Raw genomic sequence first — 15,722 nt, forward strand, 5'->3', positions numbered from 1 at the left:
TCTGATTCTGATTACTGCAAGCCTTGTTTTCTACCTTTGTTTGCAGCTTTGAATAAATATTATTTACTGGATCTTAGAATTTAGACTGTTGCTGGTGATCAAAATATTTAATAATATAACTGATCTTGTAAAGGAGTGACGTTCAGCAGTGAGAAGCGGGGGATAATGGAAGTGCGAACCGTGTGTGATTACGGTTCGGTCCAGGTGATGACGCACAAGCAGCCGTCAGAAGGAAAGCAGAGGGATGCTCCGCTCTCAGCCTCACTTCTCTGAGCTCTCTGACGGAGCGGCTCTCAGCTGCAGGACCTCAGCAGAGAAGCTGTAGTAGATGGAAGAAGACATTTATAACTCCGAGCTCTCAGTCTGCGCTGAGGACAACCCTGAAGGAAGGAGACGCGCGTAAAGCCTCCGCGCCATGCAGCCTCTCCGCTCCCTCCTCTGACCGCCTCTGTCTCCCTGCTTCCCGCATGGTTCTGGCGGGAAACCATGAAGACGACGCGGAAATGTCGCGCGCTGCTGTCGGTAGCTTTGAACCTGGCGGCTCTGTTCTTCTCCACCACCGCCTTCGTCACCACATACTGGTGCGAGGGCACCCAGCGCGTCCCCAAGCCCAACTGCAGCAAGCAGCGGAGCCACAACTGCATCGACTACGGCGTGAACGAGACGGACCAGAACAAGGTGCACTACAGCTGGGAGACCGGGGACGACCGCTTCCTCTTCCGCCGTTTCCACACCGGCATCTGGTACTCCTGCGAGGAGAACATCCACGGAGCAGGTGGGTACATCCCTCCAGAAGACTCCCTGTTTATACAAGTGTTTACAAAAGGTTTTGGCGTCTTTACGCACACAAAAACCCGTCCTCCATAACAGCGCGTACTTTAGAGACTGTTAAGAATAAAACCCACGGACTAGGTTTGCATGGTTTTGCTGTAGAAATAAAAGGGGACAGAAAAGTCTGGAGGAGTTGCAGTTAGGATCTGTTGACAGAACAACTATGTGTCTTTTTTTAGCTGTGAAACATGGAATGTTTTTCCTCCAGAACCTCCTTATTTCTAAAGGCACTTCCATTATTGGGTCCAGAACAGGGCCATTAATGTTAATGCTGTTGGTCTTGTTCAGCCATTGTGTATTTGAGAGAAAATGCAAAAAATAAAAGCCTAATAAACTGTTGATACTTTCAGAGTGATTACACTTTAAAACTTATATGAGGTCACCAAAGTCCATGGAAAAGCTCAACTGTAGCTAATTTTAAAGGAATTTCACCAACACCGAATTGAATCAAGAGTTTAAACCGATATGACTAAATTATAATTTAAAAAATGCTTTGCATTTTCTCTTCACAAAACTTCCTGCTTCCTGGAAAAAGTACCTGCAGTAAAACTGCATTCCACAAATGTTGGCCTCTCTGGAAGACTGTTGGGAAGAAAAGCCTTCAGAGCTCCGGTTTGCAGCTCGCTAAAAGCCATTTAGGAGACACAGCACACATGTGGAAGAAGATGCGTTGGACAGATGAGTTTTGCGTGGCCTACATGCAAAAGCTGTTTGTGGCAAAAAACACCATGTCCAAGGTGAAACATGGTGGTGGCAGCATCATGCTATGGGGATGCATTTTTTTTTAGCAGTAACAGTGGAGCTGGTCAGAGCTGATGGTAAGATGGATGGAGATAAATACAGAGCAATCCTGAATGAAAACCTGTTAGAGGCTGCAAAAGAATCAAGACTGGGGTGGAGGTTCACCTTCCAGCAAGACGGTGACCCTAAACATACAGCCAGGGCTACAATGGAACGACAATCTGTGGCATGAGTTAAAAAATGCTGTTCAACAATGAGGGGTGTCCAAAGTTGGTCCTCGAGGGCCGGTGTCCTGCATGTTTTAGATGTTTCCCTGCTTTCATTCACCTAAACACATCTAAAACATGCAGACACCCCTGTTCCAGAAGTACAAAGCTGGTAGAGACCCCAAAAGGTTATTCTACAAAGTATTAACTCAGGGGGCTGAATACAAACATACGCCACGCTGTCAGGTCTTTATTTGTGAAAAAACATGTTGCAAACAATGAATTCTTTTCATTCCACTTCTAGGTTATGCACTTTGTGTTGGGCCTATCACACAAAAACTCGATAAAACCCACTGAAGTTTGTGTTTGTAAAACATGAAATAAAATGTTAAAGAGATGTGAATACTTGTAAATGAACAAACATTCTGGAGTATTTTGTGTTAAAAGTCCAGTCGGTTTCCTGAGTCTTTCGTTCCTCTTGTGTCAGTGTGGTTTCCTATAAACCCTCCTTAGGGAGAAAAACATCTAATTATTTACAAAACCAGCAAACTGGGTCTTTGTCAGGGACTAAATTCACAGCATTTAAATAGTAAGTTACAGAGAATCTCGCGCTAAAACAGAACTCAGTTTCCCTTCTTCTAATGTGAGAGGAAAAAAACATAATCTCTTCAACATTCATCCTAAGACCCCCCTGTAGTCTAAGTCGTAAGTTGACACGAGAAAAGTTTTTAATTATTCGTTGATTTAGACTGTTTTACCAAAGACTTGTTTGTTTAGAGAGCTCATGGCACCCCTGACGCGACATTATCTGGTAACTTTGAGTATCAGAAAACACAGACGTCTGTCTCTGCTTGTCAGTGTTTGTAATTAACTCTGCAGAAAAAGCCCAGCCGCAGGAAATTTGGCAGATTTCTTGCTTGGTTTTATGTTTTATTGAGCATATTTACTTGATGGTGGCTGCCTGAATCATGATAAAACTGGGTTTGCATCACTCCTAGCTGCACATAGATGTCATCATGTTCATGGCAGGATGTATGTTGTGAATTTATGAGTTAAAGGTTTGTGGATTTGGATTCTCTATTTCAGACTTTCAGCAGAATTTAAGGTCTTTGTTGGGTCAACTGGTCCGCATTTGAATCTGAGCTTTTGCAGCAGTTATAAGTTACGAGTTTAAGTAGGTGACTTAAGCAGACACTTCATGTATTTCAGAATCAGAATCCCTTTATTGTCGTTGTACAAAAACGCACAACAAAATTTAAAAATAGCAGCTCTCGAAGACAATGCAAGAGAAAAAACAAAAGTGCAGTTCAAATAAGTATTATATAGTTGTATACTCATACATATACATATTTACACATGCACACAAACTCACACAGACACGCATACATTTCAGTTTGCGGCATTCAGAGCAGCAACAGCTTTTGGGTAGAAGCTGTTGTTCAGTCTTATTGTCCTGAAACGCCTCCCTTAAGGTAAGAGCTTGAAGAGGTGGTGACAACTGCTGCAACACATTCCAGAAAAAGTTGTTTTCATGCAGATTTTCTCATTTTGTAATGTTCCCAATCCTTCTCCGAGTATTTAAGTCATTCTGGCTTTGAGGACATGAAGCCATAGACAGTTCCTGGTGCTACTTTGTCTCATTCTTCCTGCAAACAGAAATGTTTCCCACAAAGGATGCCTGGATGAAGCACATATGAAGAAGTATAAACAAACCACGCTTCCTTTGGAGTAATGATGTTGTTGCTCTTGTTTGTGGTGGTAAAGGAGTAGCTAAGCCAAAAAGAAAAGTTCTGTACTGGTTCATCTAAGTTCCAGCAGCCCTTACTTCTGGTTATTAACTTCTCCAACAGTCTCTATTGGGAGCAGGTCAGGACTGCAGACAGGAGCTGTTCCTTCTTCTGCCTCAGACATCTGTGCAGAATGTGGGATTCCTGTGAAAAATGGACATCGTGGGAAGAAGTGTGGTCTTAAAGGCAACATATGTTGTTCTAAAATGTCTCCTGAACTTTTCTAAATGAATGTAACCATCAGAGAAGCAGAAATGAGCTTTGGCAAGGACACCGATGCAGCTGTTATGGATTCATGTGTAGAAGTGCAAGCAGGAGGTCGGCAGGATTATATATGATGTAAATTTATGAAAAGTAAAAACATCTAAACAGAGAAATTAGCCTTTTATTCTAGTCTTCTGGAGCAAAGTTCTCTCTTGTCAAGACATTTCATAGTTCAGAAGAGCTCGAGTGCTGCAAGAACTGCCAAACCAGAGCTGCACGAACCGAAGGATGTTTTGTTCTTGCAGCTCTGGTTGTGGAAACTAGGGAGGGTCCGATATGATATTTTTATACCGATGTGCGATATTGGTATTGCTGCTGTGCCCGATATCCGATATTTGCCGATATTAAAATGAATGTAAATTTTTAATATTCATACTAATAATAATAGGAAAAATTCATATTCTTTTTTTAATTGAAAATGCAAATTTGCCTTTAAATTGTACAATCACATTGCACTGGCCTTTAAAAATTTAGGCAAAGATGTAGCAGGAACATTTACAAAGCCCCTGTAACAACAAACAGCCATAAAAAAAATAGAAGCTCAGCTTATCTGACTGTAAACTTATTTGTTCTAACTGTCAACATCCACCTTCAGTTTTAGGTATGAACTTAAGTGTGCATTACACTATGACTTTGAACCCTAATTTCAATGTGAACTTAAGTGTCAGTGAAGCAAAGTGCTTTTGTTAAATGTTGGAAATCAACTACTTCATAACAAAGTCCATGTTTTTTTTAACAAAGAGAAGCATTTCTGCTTTCTCACAATGGATTCTGTTTCTTTTTTCATCAACAATAAGTGATGCAGCTGAGAAGAGACGTACACTCTCTGTGCTGGTGCATGGAGCCGAAAGATAATTGCGTACAAGTTGAGCAAGCGCCGAACATGTTCATCAGTGAATGCCCGCTTTCATCGCTCAGTCTGTGCCTCTTCCCCTGGTCCATCCTCTTCTGCAGGAGCCTTATCTGTATCCTCGTCATTTGTCATCATGTCAACTTCTTGCTGTAGTTCATTAATGGCAGTTGCCTTCAGTGTAGTGTGAAAGTAACAATCTTTGTATCTTGGGTCCAAAATGGTTGACAGGTAGTAAAGCGGTTCACAGAAAGCTCACGTGAAGCGCTTATTAACTGCTTCCAATAAGGTGGAATTGCAGTGCCGACTCCAGCATCTGTTTCCATGTTCTTGCTTAGTAAACGTTTTAGTGCCACAACGGAGGGCATCACATCCGCAGCAGAAGCCGATTGTGAACTTATTTCTCGCGTCAGCTGTTCAAATGGGCCCAGCAGTGTGGTCATGTTTTCAATAAGACTCCATTGCTTCAAAGTCAATGACACGGGGAACTCGTGATCTGCCCCATACACTCTGAGCACACGTTTCTGTTCCAGTAAGCTTCTCATCATGTACAGAGTACTATTCCAACGAGTTGTGACATCTTGTTGGGGGGTCTTGTTAAGCAAGCCCAGCTCTGTCTGGATGTTTCACAGTTGTGATGTAGCGAGCTGTGAATGCTGGAAATGTCCCACTAAACGTCTTCCCATAGCAACACAGTCAGAGACGCTACGCTGGTTAATAAGTCGATCTTGTACAGCTAACTGAGGTTTGAGTGCCATGCAACCAAGGCTTTTAATACCACATTAGACAAGTCCCTTTTGCATATTGGCAGCGTTGTCACCAAGGACTACGTGCACTTTCTCTTTGGAAATGTTCCATTGAGCCAACATGTCGTCAAACGCAGCGGCAATTGCACGCCTGTGTGAGAGCCTGTGAATTTGTGGGCATGCAACACAGCTCGTTTTAGTTTGAAATTCTCATCAATCCACTGAGCTGTGAGACTTAACATACTTATTTGACTGACAGTGGAGCTCCAGATGTCCGTCGTAAAGCTGATAGCAGTCACATTTCCATCCAACTGCTCACGAATGCGTGCAGCAACAACCTTGTACAGTTCAGGTAGTCCAGTGTCAGAAAAAAAATGGCGATTCGGTATGCTTCCATGTGTTCCATGAGCCAACGAAACAGTGTGTTCTCTACTATAGAGAAAGGCTGGTCGTCCAGCGCAATCATTTCGGTTATCCTCTTTGTTATAGATATGGCTGTCGCTGAATCTTTGCTGAATTTCTTTGTTTTCTCCAGTACTTGTGCAATAGTTCCCTGTTTAGCGGTAGCTCCGGGCTTGCTAACATTAGTTTGTTGCTGGTATTCATTGTACACCGATGGGTGTTTATTTTTTAAATGTGTTCTTAAATTTGTGGTATTGAAAGATCTTGCGTGCTCACCACCTCGCATAACTTCACCTTTGCACGAATTGCATATTGCTTTTCGGCTGTCTTTTTGGGATACCGTAAAATACTCCCAGATTGCTGACATGTTAGCTTTAGCGTTGACCTGCCATTGAACTTTAACGTGCGCATGCGCGAATTGGGGCGTCTCCAGCTGCGTTCAGGGACTGTTTAGAATCCGGCAGTCACACAAACCAAACAATATGACATCACCGAACATTTTTGCTCATCGGACCGATGCCGATATAAAAATTACATATATATTGGCCGATAATATCTGCCGTCCCAATTTATTTTGGATCTCTAGTGGAAACTGCATTGGCCAATAGTAATGCAAGGTTTGCTGGAATGGAAACCAGTGAGACTGATTAATGTCAAACAGCGGTGCAGGAGAATAAACCGAGGGAGCTTAGGCCCTGCTTACATGGCACATTTTAAGGTGAAAACAGAAAAGTTTCGTAGCCTTTTTACTGCTCATTTACTGCTTTCTATCAGCCATGCTTGCTTTGTTGACGGTACCAGCGGCTACCTTGCTCTTGTGCGTGCAATGCTGTGTTCATGTCCGGCATGGAAAATTGCTCATTCTTCCACTTCCTTAGTGTCACAATGATGCGTTTAGGTACCGAAACATGGAACAGTTTGAATTTACGTGGATGGGTACTCGGTAGTACAGACGGAATTCGGTCGGTACCTATAAAGTACCGAATTCAGTACACATCCCTATCTCATTGTCTGACCTTTTGTCCATTAAAAACACCAGAACCAGGATTGGATTGAATGTGCATTGAATGTATAGTATTGTATAGTAAGCTAAGTGCATCTGTTTTTGAATGAAGCTCTGCAAGACTCACTGTTTTTTACAGCATCTTTTTGACATTAACAACCATGGTTCCAAATTCCAAGTACAAACCCTTCAGATATCCAAACCCAGATCAATAGAGACCACTGCTGATGTCCTATTAGTGTCCAGATGTGACTCTGACCCAAAGAGATTGATGTAACAGAACCTCTGAATGGGATCCGGCTTGTTCTGCGAGCAATGGAAACGGCAGCATGTGTTGGACCTAAAGAGGCACTTTCTCCTTGTCCTGAGCAGATTCTCTGGTGGTTCGTAATCTTGGTGCACAAACTTTAAATGTTCTTTTCCTATTTTTTGCCTCTTTGATTATTGTCACCTTCCCACCTGAACTGTTTGGACTGGAAATGATTTCCTTGGATAGTCCAAACAGGTGAACTCTGGTGAAGTCATAGGCCTCAGTTCCCTTGCAGTTGAACCCTGATGAGGTTCACTAGTTTGGACGCATCCCTGCTCCTTCCCCTGAAGCAGATGCTGTGTTCTGAGCTTGCAGAAAATACGGAGAATTTATATAATTCGTGTCTTTCTAGTTACTATTTCAAGCAAAATTCTCTGAAAAGTATACCAAATGATTGTAAGAAGATGTGTACAAAAAGGATGCGTCCCTATTTATAAGTTTATTTACTCTCCTGTTTCCCACGATGCAACGCAAACAGAAAGGCGATTAGCTTAATCTTGCAGCGTACCTCCTGGCAGCTGTGTCAGATCGAATTCGTTCACACTATAATTAAACCGCTCTAGAGTTCGTTTTGAACAAACTAAACTTTTCCAAACGAACTCTAGAGCGGTTGTTTATGGTTTGCTTTGATCCAAACCAACCGCACCAAGGGGGAAACGAACCAGAGTTCGTTTTAAACACCTCAGCTGTGAAAACATCCTTCGACAAGCATACAAACTGCAATATCTGGAACGGACAAGTTAAAGTTTGTCTTGCATCATAGACCCAGTATCATGTATCTTCTTGTTACCTCTAACCTACCTTTAAACTGTAAAAATTATTTATCAGTTTGTTTCTGTGAAAAGTCATTTTTTTAGGTGATTTTACAACACGAGTGTTTGTTACTTATCCTGTAACTGGAAAACAGAAATAAGATGATATCCTCATATAAATTTGAAGTATTTCGGTGCTCAGAACGAGATTCTCCAGCACTCCTGTTTTCCTTTTCCAGAAGCATCTTTCTGTGAAAACACCTTTTTATTTATGAGTCTCGGGGGTTTGAAGCATTCATTAACTCGTGTTGGAAACCCTGACTTATGGGAGGGTTTTGGAGACACAGGGCAGTTAAAGGTTAAAATAAAATAGTCATGGACTCTTCAGTGAGGATTAATCTCTTCATTACATCACAACAATCTGCTCCGACTGGCTGAGAGACACGTAAGGAGCTCAGCTTGATACTGTTTTAACGGCGGTAATGAGAACAGGGTCTGTTGATGCAAGAGGAGGCTTAAAATTCAGCTCACTTTATGCTGAAATGACCTTTCTATAAACTCAGGGCCATCAATGTTCGTGCCTTTCTGTTGCCGGTTTAATCTCCTTCAGTTCATTCAGCTGTCTCATAAACCTCTAAGGAGCCATTTAACTTTTGGTTCATCGTTTTTAGTTGTATCTCTCTCTGTCTGTCATTTGGTCATCCATCCATCTGTCTCTGGTATTTGTACATTTTGTATTTTAGCATCTTCGGCTTTACTTTCATCCATCCATCCATTTTCTAAACCCACTTCTTCCATTCAGGGTCGTGGGGAAGCTGTTGCGGGCAAGAAGCAGGGTACACCCTGGACAGGCCGCCAGCCCAGTGCAACAAAGGACAAACAACCATGCAGAAACCCATTCATACCTAAGAGCAATTTCGAGAGATTAACCCAACAGTCATGCTTTTGGATTGTGGGAGAAAGCTGGAGACAACCCATATATGCACGGGGAAACCGTGCAAACCCCATACAGAAAGACCCCCGGCCAGGAGTCGAACCGAGGACCTTCTCACTGCAAGGCAACAGTGCTACCAACTGGGCCACCGTGCAGTGCATCACTTTCATTGAACTCTTATTTATACTTTAAAAAATATTCTAATAAGTATAATGATTTATAATTTGTTTTGGTTTTGGTTCAAATTAATCAGAATAGAATAGAATAGAATAGAAATATATTTTATTGTCCCTCAGGGGGTGAAATTCATGTCTACCAGTCAGTGACAAAAGGGAAGCAAGCAGATTCAGACATGTAACATAGTATAAGAATAAGAGACAGTACAGTAAGGGCAAATTTACAATATAAGATAAAACACTGTACAGTTATTAAAAATAGCGTACTCAGATTCAAAGAAATGGACAACTTTATTACATATTTGTAGAATTTAACAAAGTTTGTGATAAATACTTAAAATAACAGTAATTAACAGTAATTACGCCCGTCTGCTGTATAATTAGTCTGATTATAACTGCATATGGACACGTTCTTCATGTTTCAACTAAATGATTCAGACTGACACTCAGGTTCTTTACCTGTTGTTTCTCACAACCATTCATACTCATCAGAGTTGTAATTAACCTCCAGACGACATCAAACCCCTGATTAAACTGGCTTCCCAGCTGCAGGGGGTCTGCAATGAAAGCCTGATCCGAACAGGAATTATGGGACTTTGAAGTGAAACAGGGAGAAAAGATGTTGGAAAGCACCTGAAGCCTGAAATGAATCAGTTTCATTACATCCTGATGTACTGAAAATGTGATAAGTGGCGTTATTTGGTTTTTTGTCTGTAATTAACATTTCAGAGCTGCGTTGTGATGTAGGAAGGTGTAAGTAGGAATACTGATTGTGCTGTTGGTCCTGTCATCAGGCCACAGATGAGCTGCTCACTCTTTAATTACATTTTAAATTCATGTCCTAATCAGACGCTGAGCTGCTCACCTTTGGGCTGCAGCACACTTAATGCTGTTCTTTGGAGTTTTATTGTTTTTTTTTACCACTTGATCTCTTTTAACCTCAGAAAAAATGGCTGGAGAGATCTTAGATGAGTTTCAACTACAAATGGGTTGCAGTTGCAGATCTGTGCAAAATATCTGGTTTTGGACCTTAAGTTTTATTTTTCTACCAAGCATTATTTATTCAAGACCCAAAGACTGAAAAAGCAGGTAAAATCCAAATACAAATGTTTGAAAGGCCCTGAGAAACCCAGGTTTCCATCCATCCATGATGGTTGGATGGATGGATGGTCTGACCTTTTCTTGACTATAATTACCCCGTTTAAACACCTCGTGTTTCCCCACTGCCCAAATTAAATACATTTAAGACCACGTCAAAAGGAGTAAATCATAAAAATCTAATGAAAATAAATATTTCTAGTTTAATAAAACCAAAAAAATAACACAATAAATGACGTTTATGGAACAAAATATCTTTAAATTCTTTGTTTCCTAATGACTCGATCATCAGATTCTTGTCTTGTCTGCCTGCAGCAGGAGGAACATGTTAGTATAAACAAGTCAACTTAGGCGCCTTTTGTTTGACAATTGTTAAACTTGTGGTACAAATATAAATAAAGTAAACTGAACTGAAGTAAATTTGAAAGATCTTTCAAAAGTATTGATTGCAGGAAGACATCTCGCAGGAGGAACATTAATGAAGGCAAAAGGAAGTAATCGCTTTTTTTGATAAATCAGCAGATTTAGAGCAGATAAAGCACAAATGATCCAACAGAAGAGCAGCTTTCTATGTTCCGGTCTCTCTGACTCCTTGTTTGGGACAGATTCCCCCTAACTAGTCTTTAGCGAGAGTTAATGAGGAACATGGAAGTCATGCATTCCACATTAAAGGTCTGCATGTTTGTCCTGACTGCACAAGTGGCCTTCAGGAAGATGTCTATCAGTCAGTGGTCGACTGAAACGGTCACCAGATGAAAGAAGAACAAAGCAGTGGCAGATCTGACTAATTTAAACAGCATATTCAACGTAAAAGGCAATTTATCCACTAAAATAAATTAAGTAAAATCACGGTCCTGATCCATGAGGATCTTTATGGAAATTACTCATGCAAACATTGGGAGGTTATGCAGTCAGTGCTATGTTGGTGGGACAACGGAGCTAATTTTGTGGCAGAATTTCTTCATCATAGCAAAGAGGTCAGATTGCCTTGTGGGTGGATTGACTTCAATTCTGGATGAAGTAAAGAACTCACATCCCACGGTTAAGATGCTGAACTTCTTCAGTGATCCACGAACCACACAATGCAGACAGACAGGAAGCTTCATCTGCAGCACCGAGCTGCAGGATCACAAATGAAAAAGGGGGATGAGAAGAACTTATGAGGTGAACAGAACTCTGCAGACGCACGTTACAGAGAACCTAGTAGATGGTGTTTGAGGAGATTTTCGAAGTGATTCTTCCTCCAAGAGCAGTGATGTCAAGCTCACACTGATGGAGAAATACATCTGATCCCATAAGAGGTTAGAGTTCAAGAGGTCAAGTTAGAGATCAGAGTTGACTCTATACGATTCACCTGGAGGAAGCGAAGCGAAGCAACATTCTCTTCTATTATCTTCACCTAAGTCAGATTTTTATGTTTTCTACTTTGATTTTTAAATTGAATTTACACCTAAAATAAAATGATCCTGATGGCTACCGATTTGTCCGCTCATGATCAATTTTGCAAAGGTTGGTGTTTTCTTAACATAAATTAAATACAAATTTATTTTAACAATTAATATGTTTAAAAAGTTACAAAAATCCTAAACAAGCATACTTAGAGTTTAAGTTTGTCTCGAAACTACAGACAAAGCTTTTACTCGGAAAAATGTAAAGGGAAAACCAAACATTTACTGAATTTTGAGGTTTTCTTGAACATTTATGTCTGTTTTAAGGCCAGTTTCATGGAGCTGTGCACATGTATGTCTAGTGCAGCTTTGTTTTCAAACTATAAAGCTTCATCTCAATAAAATAAATTATAACTGAAAAGTTAACATTAACCAAACAGATACAGTGTAACATGTTAGAATTTCACCTTAAAGTTTATTTTCCCATGATTGTGGTGTAGACATTATGGGGAGGACTGGTGACAGTTGTCCTGAAGACAGTCACTGGCTACCTCCACTAAAAGGTTAAAAAAAATTGGTGGATCCAAGCATATTCATGGAAAGTTGAGTGGAAGGAGAACGTGTGGTTTGGGCAAAGCCCATTCAAGAGCTTGGGGGGGATTCAAAAGGTGCAGACTGCAGCTGGAGTCAGACCTTCCACGGTTTCTACAGTCAGTAATGATTTGGGGTACCAGATCATTTGCTGGTTCTGGTCCATTGTGTTGTCTCAATTCCACTGTCAAAACAGTCATCTACCAGGACATTTTAAAGCACTTCATGCTTCCTTCTGCTGACAAGCTTTATGGAGATGCTGATTTCATTTTCCAGCAGGACTTGGTTCTGGCCCACACCGTCAAAGGTACCAAAAGCTGTTTCAATCACTATGGTAACACCAGTATCCTGGCTTGACTTGAACCGAACAGAGAATCTGTGGGATGTTGTAAGATGAGAGACACCAGAGCCAGCAATGCAGCCAGGTTAAAGGTCGCTGTTAAAGCTACCTGGGCTGCCTGAACACCTCAGCAGAACCACAGGCTGATCTCCTCTGTGCCATGCTACATTGATGCAGCAACCCATGCAAAAGGAGCCCAGACCAAGTATTTAGTGTAGAAGTCGCACAGTAGATGGACATACTTTTCAGTAGGGGCATATTTCTGTATTAAAAATCTGTTTTTTTATTGGTCTTATATTTAATATTTAAATTTACTGAGGAACTGACTATTATGTTTCCATTGTCTGTCAGCTATAAGCATCAAAATGAATAGAAATAAACATTTGAAATACTGTAGGGAACAAATCTACATAATAAATGAGTTTTGCTTTTCGAATGAATTACTGAAAAAATTAGATTTTTGACTATATTTTAAGTATTGAGATGCACCTTGCACACATGACATGATGCTTTTTGTGCATCTTAGAAGCAAAACCTCCAGTGGTCATTTTGTTTCAGAGCAGTTCTAGATGTTCTGTTTCAGTGCTTCAAACTGAAATTATCCGGCGTTTCCCTGAAACAGTGTCTTCATCTGGACTGTGTGGAGTAGGGTTTCTTTGGTAATCCGGCTGGTTATGGATGGGCCCACTCCTTTTCCATGACACCTCAGGGCCTGAGTAATGGCTCGTGTTGCAGCTGCTGATCTGTGACCCGTCGGGTCGCTCTGAGCTCTGATGAACTCCCTGCAGCCGCCGGAGCGTGCTAGAAAGAAATAATATGTAGCCGAGAAGGTTCCAAACACCCCCAAGAGAAATGTTATTAAATCTGCTCTCTGCAGCTCTGAATAGTGAATAAAAATTCATTACTTTAACAAATGTAAATTATGACAGTGTTAACAGATGTAATTTCAGCATGAAGTTTACCTTTAATTTAGTCCTGAAAATCTCTAGATACAAACAACTAAAGAAGGAAACAAGAGAGCAACTTCATCAGAGGAGATGATTTTCTGTCTAATCTACTTATCAAACCGCAAAACTATCTTGATATGGATTCTTGTTTTTCCATGTAAAACTGGCACATTTTCCTTCTATGACTGTTTGAAAGGTGAAGGCTGTCTGCTTGCCTTAATGTGGGATGGTAAATGTCTCACATTTACCAAAAAACATCTGGATGATGGCCAAGACCTTTAGGAAAGCATTCTGTGAACTGAGAAGGCAAAAGTGGACGTTTTTAGTCTCGTTACATCTGGTGTAAAACTATGACAGCATTTAGACATTGGGGTGGTAGTATGATGGTCTGGGTCTGCTTGGTTCTTCAGGATCTGAAAGACTTGCTGTAATTAATTGATCCCAAAGAGAAGGTTTTGGAATGACCTAGTCAAGTCTGGACCTGAGCTACTGTGGCATGACCTTAAACAGGTCATTCATGCTTGAAAACACTCTAATGTGTCATTTGTTAATGAATCATGTCTGTAATAAATAAATGTATAACTTTGGTATCTTCACTGCAAATTCCTTTGTTACCCAGGCTGCTATCTATCGTCCAAAAACCAATTTTGAAGCACTAAACTGAAATAAATTCATTTCAGACTAAACCAATCGTTTCCTTGTGGGATTGTCAGAAAAGGTGACATTGACAAGTTCTGCCCTGATAGGAGAGACTCTGCTGCAGAATAAGACATGAATTAGCAGCTGAGGGCCATTCAGAGTTACTGGCTGTTTTTACAAACCTGACATGTTATAATAATTGATACCAGTTTGATGCATTAACGCTCCTTCTGTCACTTTCTGCTTTAATTTTCATCTCTTTCTCCCTTCTTGGCTCGTCTCCTCCTCTCTTTGCTTTGTTCCCTGCTCATTTCACCTTTTCTTTCCTCCATCCCTCTCTACCCCTGGACTCGCTGTCTCTCCTCTCAGGTGAGAAGTGCCGGAGCTTCATTGATCTGGCCCCAGCGTCAGAGAGAGGTGAGTAATGACGGTCATTAAAGCTCTGCCGCCACTCCCTGCAGCTCTCCACCTGTTCCCAGAGCCAAGTGAAATCTGAGGAAACAAATAAAAAAATACAAAAACCACCATTCACATCTCTTTTCTGGGTCTCTGTGATTGTCAGGGGGTGTCAAACGAGCAACCCTGCAGAGACAAAAATGGGACTTTTTTAAAAAGCATCGTACCTACAGGTTTACATTAAGGATGCATCTTAATGAGCTCAATGGGGAAATTACCACAAACATCTTCAAGTGAGTTTGTAACAGAAGCAGGACAGGAGATGTTGACGATGTCTAACAACATTCAGAAACATCTGCTTAAGACAGAACAACGATATAACGGGCTTACTCCATGATAATTTGCAAAAAGAGATTCTCTGGTGCGTTTAAGCATCTGAAAGACTTTTTGTCAAAGTGAAATTTTTTAAAACTCCATTTTCAGTGTGTGCATACAGACTTGGGAATATAAGGATTTTAACAAACCATTGAACCTGGAGACCTTTTTATTAAAAGTTGGTGTTTGTGGACGGAGTCAATTGATTAGTGGGTGTGTGGCCTGGCTGTACTTGACTCCGCCCACAGCTCGCACTAAAAGGTGCCACCTGGTGGCAGAAGCTGCGTGTTCTGCCCAAATGCTGAGCCTACATACAAGATCTATGAGACAAACAGAGACAACAGTTATGACATATACTGTATCTGGTCATACAGAACACAAACTGGAACATTTTGGTTTCACATTTCTTTATTTCATCCTTAAAAAGGCTGGAAAAGGGTGAAATTAGTATCTTGGTCTGAATAAATGTGGGACAAGAAAAAAGATTCTGAATTTCTTAAAGAATGTATGTCCATCCATCCATCCTTCCATCCATCCATCCTTCCATCATCCATCCATCCATCCTTCCATCCATCCTTCCATCCTTCCATCCATCCTTCCATTCATCCATCCATCCATCCATCCTTCCATTCATCCATCCATCCTTCCATCCATCCTTCCATTCATCCATCCATCCATCCTTCCATCCATCCTTCCATCATCCATCCATCCATCCTTCCATCCATCCTTCCATTCATCCATCCATCCATCCTTCCATCCATCCTTCCATCCATCCATCCATCCATCCTTCCATCCATCCTTCCATTCATCCATCCATCCATCTTCCATCCATCATCCATCCTTCCATCCTTCCATCCATCCATCCATCCTTCCATCCATCCATCCTTCCATCCATCCTTCCATCATCCATCCTTCCATCCATCCTTCCATCCATCCATCCTTCCAT

General features: G+C 41.1%; 1 protein-coding gene across 1 annotated transcript in view; it reads left to right on the forward strand.

Moving 5' to 3' along the window:
* The first annotated feature begins 237 nt into the window (after positions 1-237).
* The window catches only part of LOC124863709 (germ cell-specific gene 1-like protein), a 32,572-nt gene continuing 17,087 nt past the window's right edge, over positions 238-15,722 (forward strand). The window contains exons 1-2 of the mRNA XM_047358150.1: positions 238-775; positions 14,375-14,422. Coding sequence (XP_047214106.1) covers positions 487-775; positions 14,375-14,422 — 337 coding nt within the window. The 5' untranslated portion in view covers positions 238-486. The remainder of the gene's footprint in view (positions 776-14,374; positions 14,423-15,722) is intronic.

This window comes from Girardinichthys multiradiatus, chromosome Y, assembly GCF_021462225.1.
Source record: "Girardinichthys multiradiatus isolate DD_20200921_A chromosome Y, DD_fGirMul_XY1, whole genome shotgun sequence".
Classification (NCBI taxonomy): Eukaryota; Metazoa; Chordata; class Actinopteri; order Cyprinodontiformes; family Goodeidae; genus Girardinichthys; species Girardinichthys multiradiatus.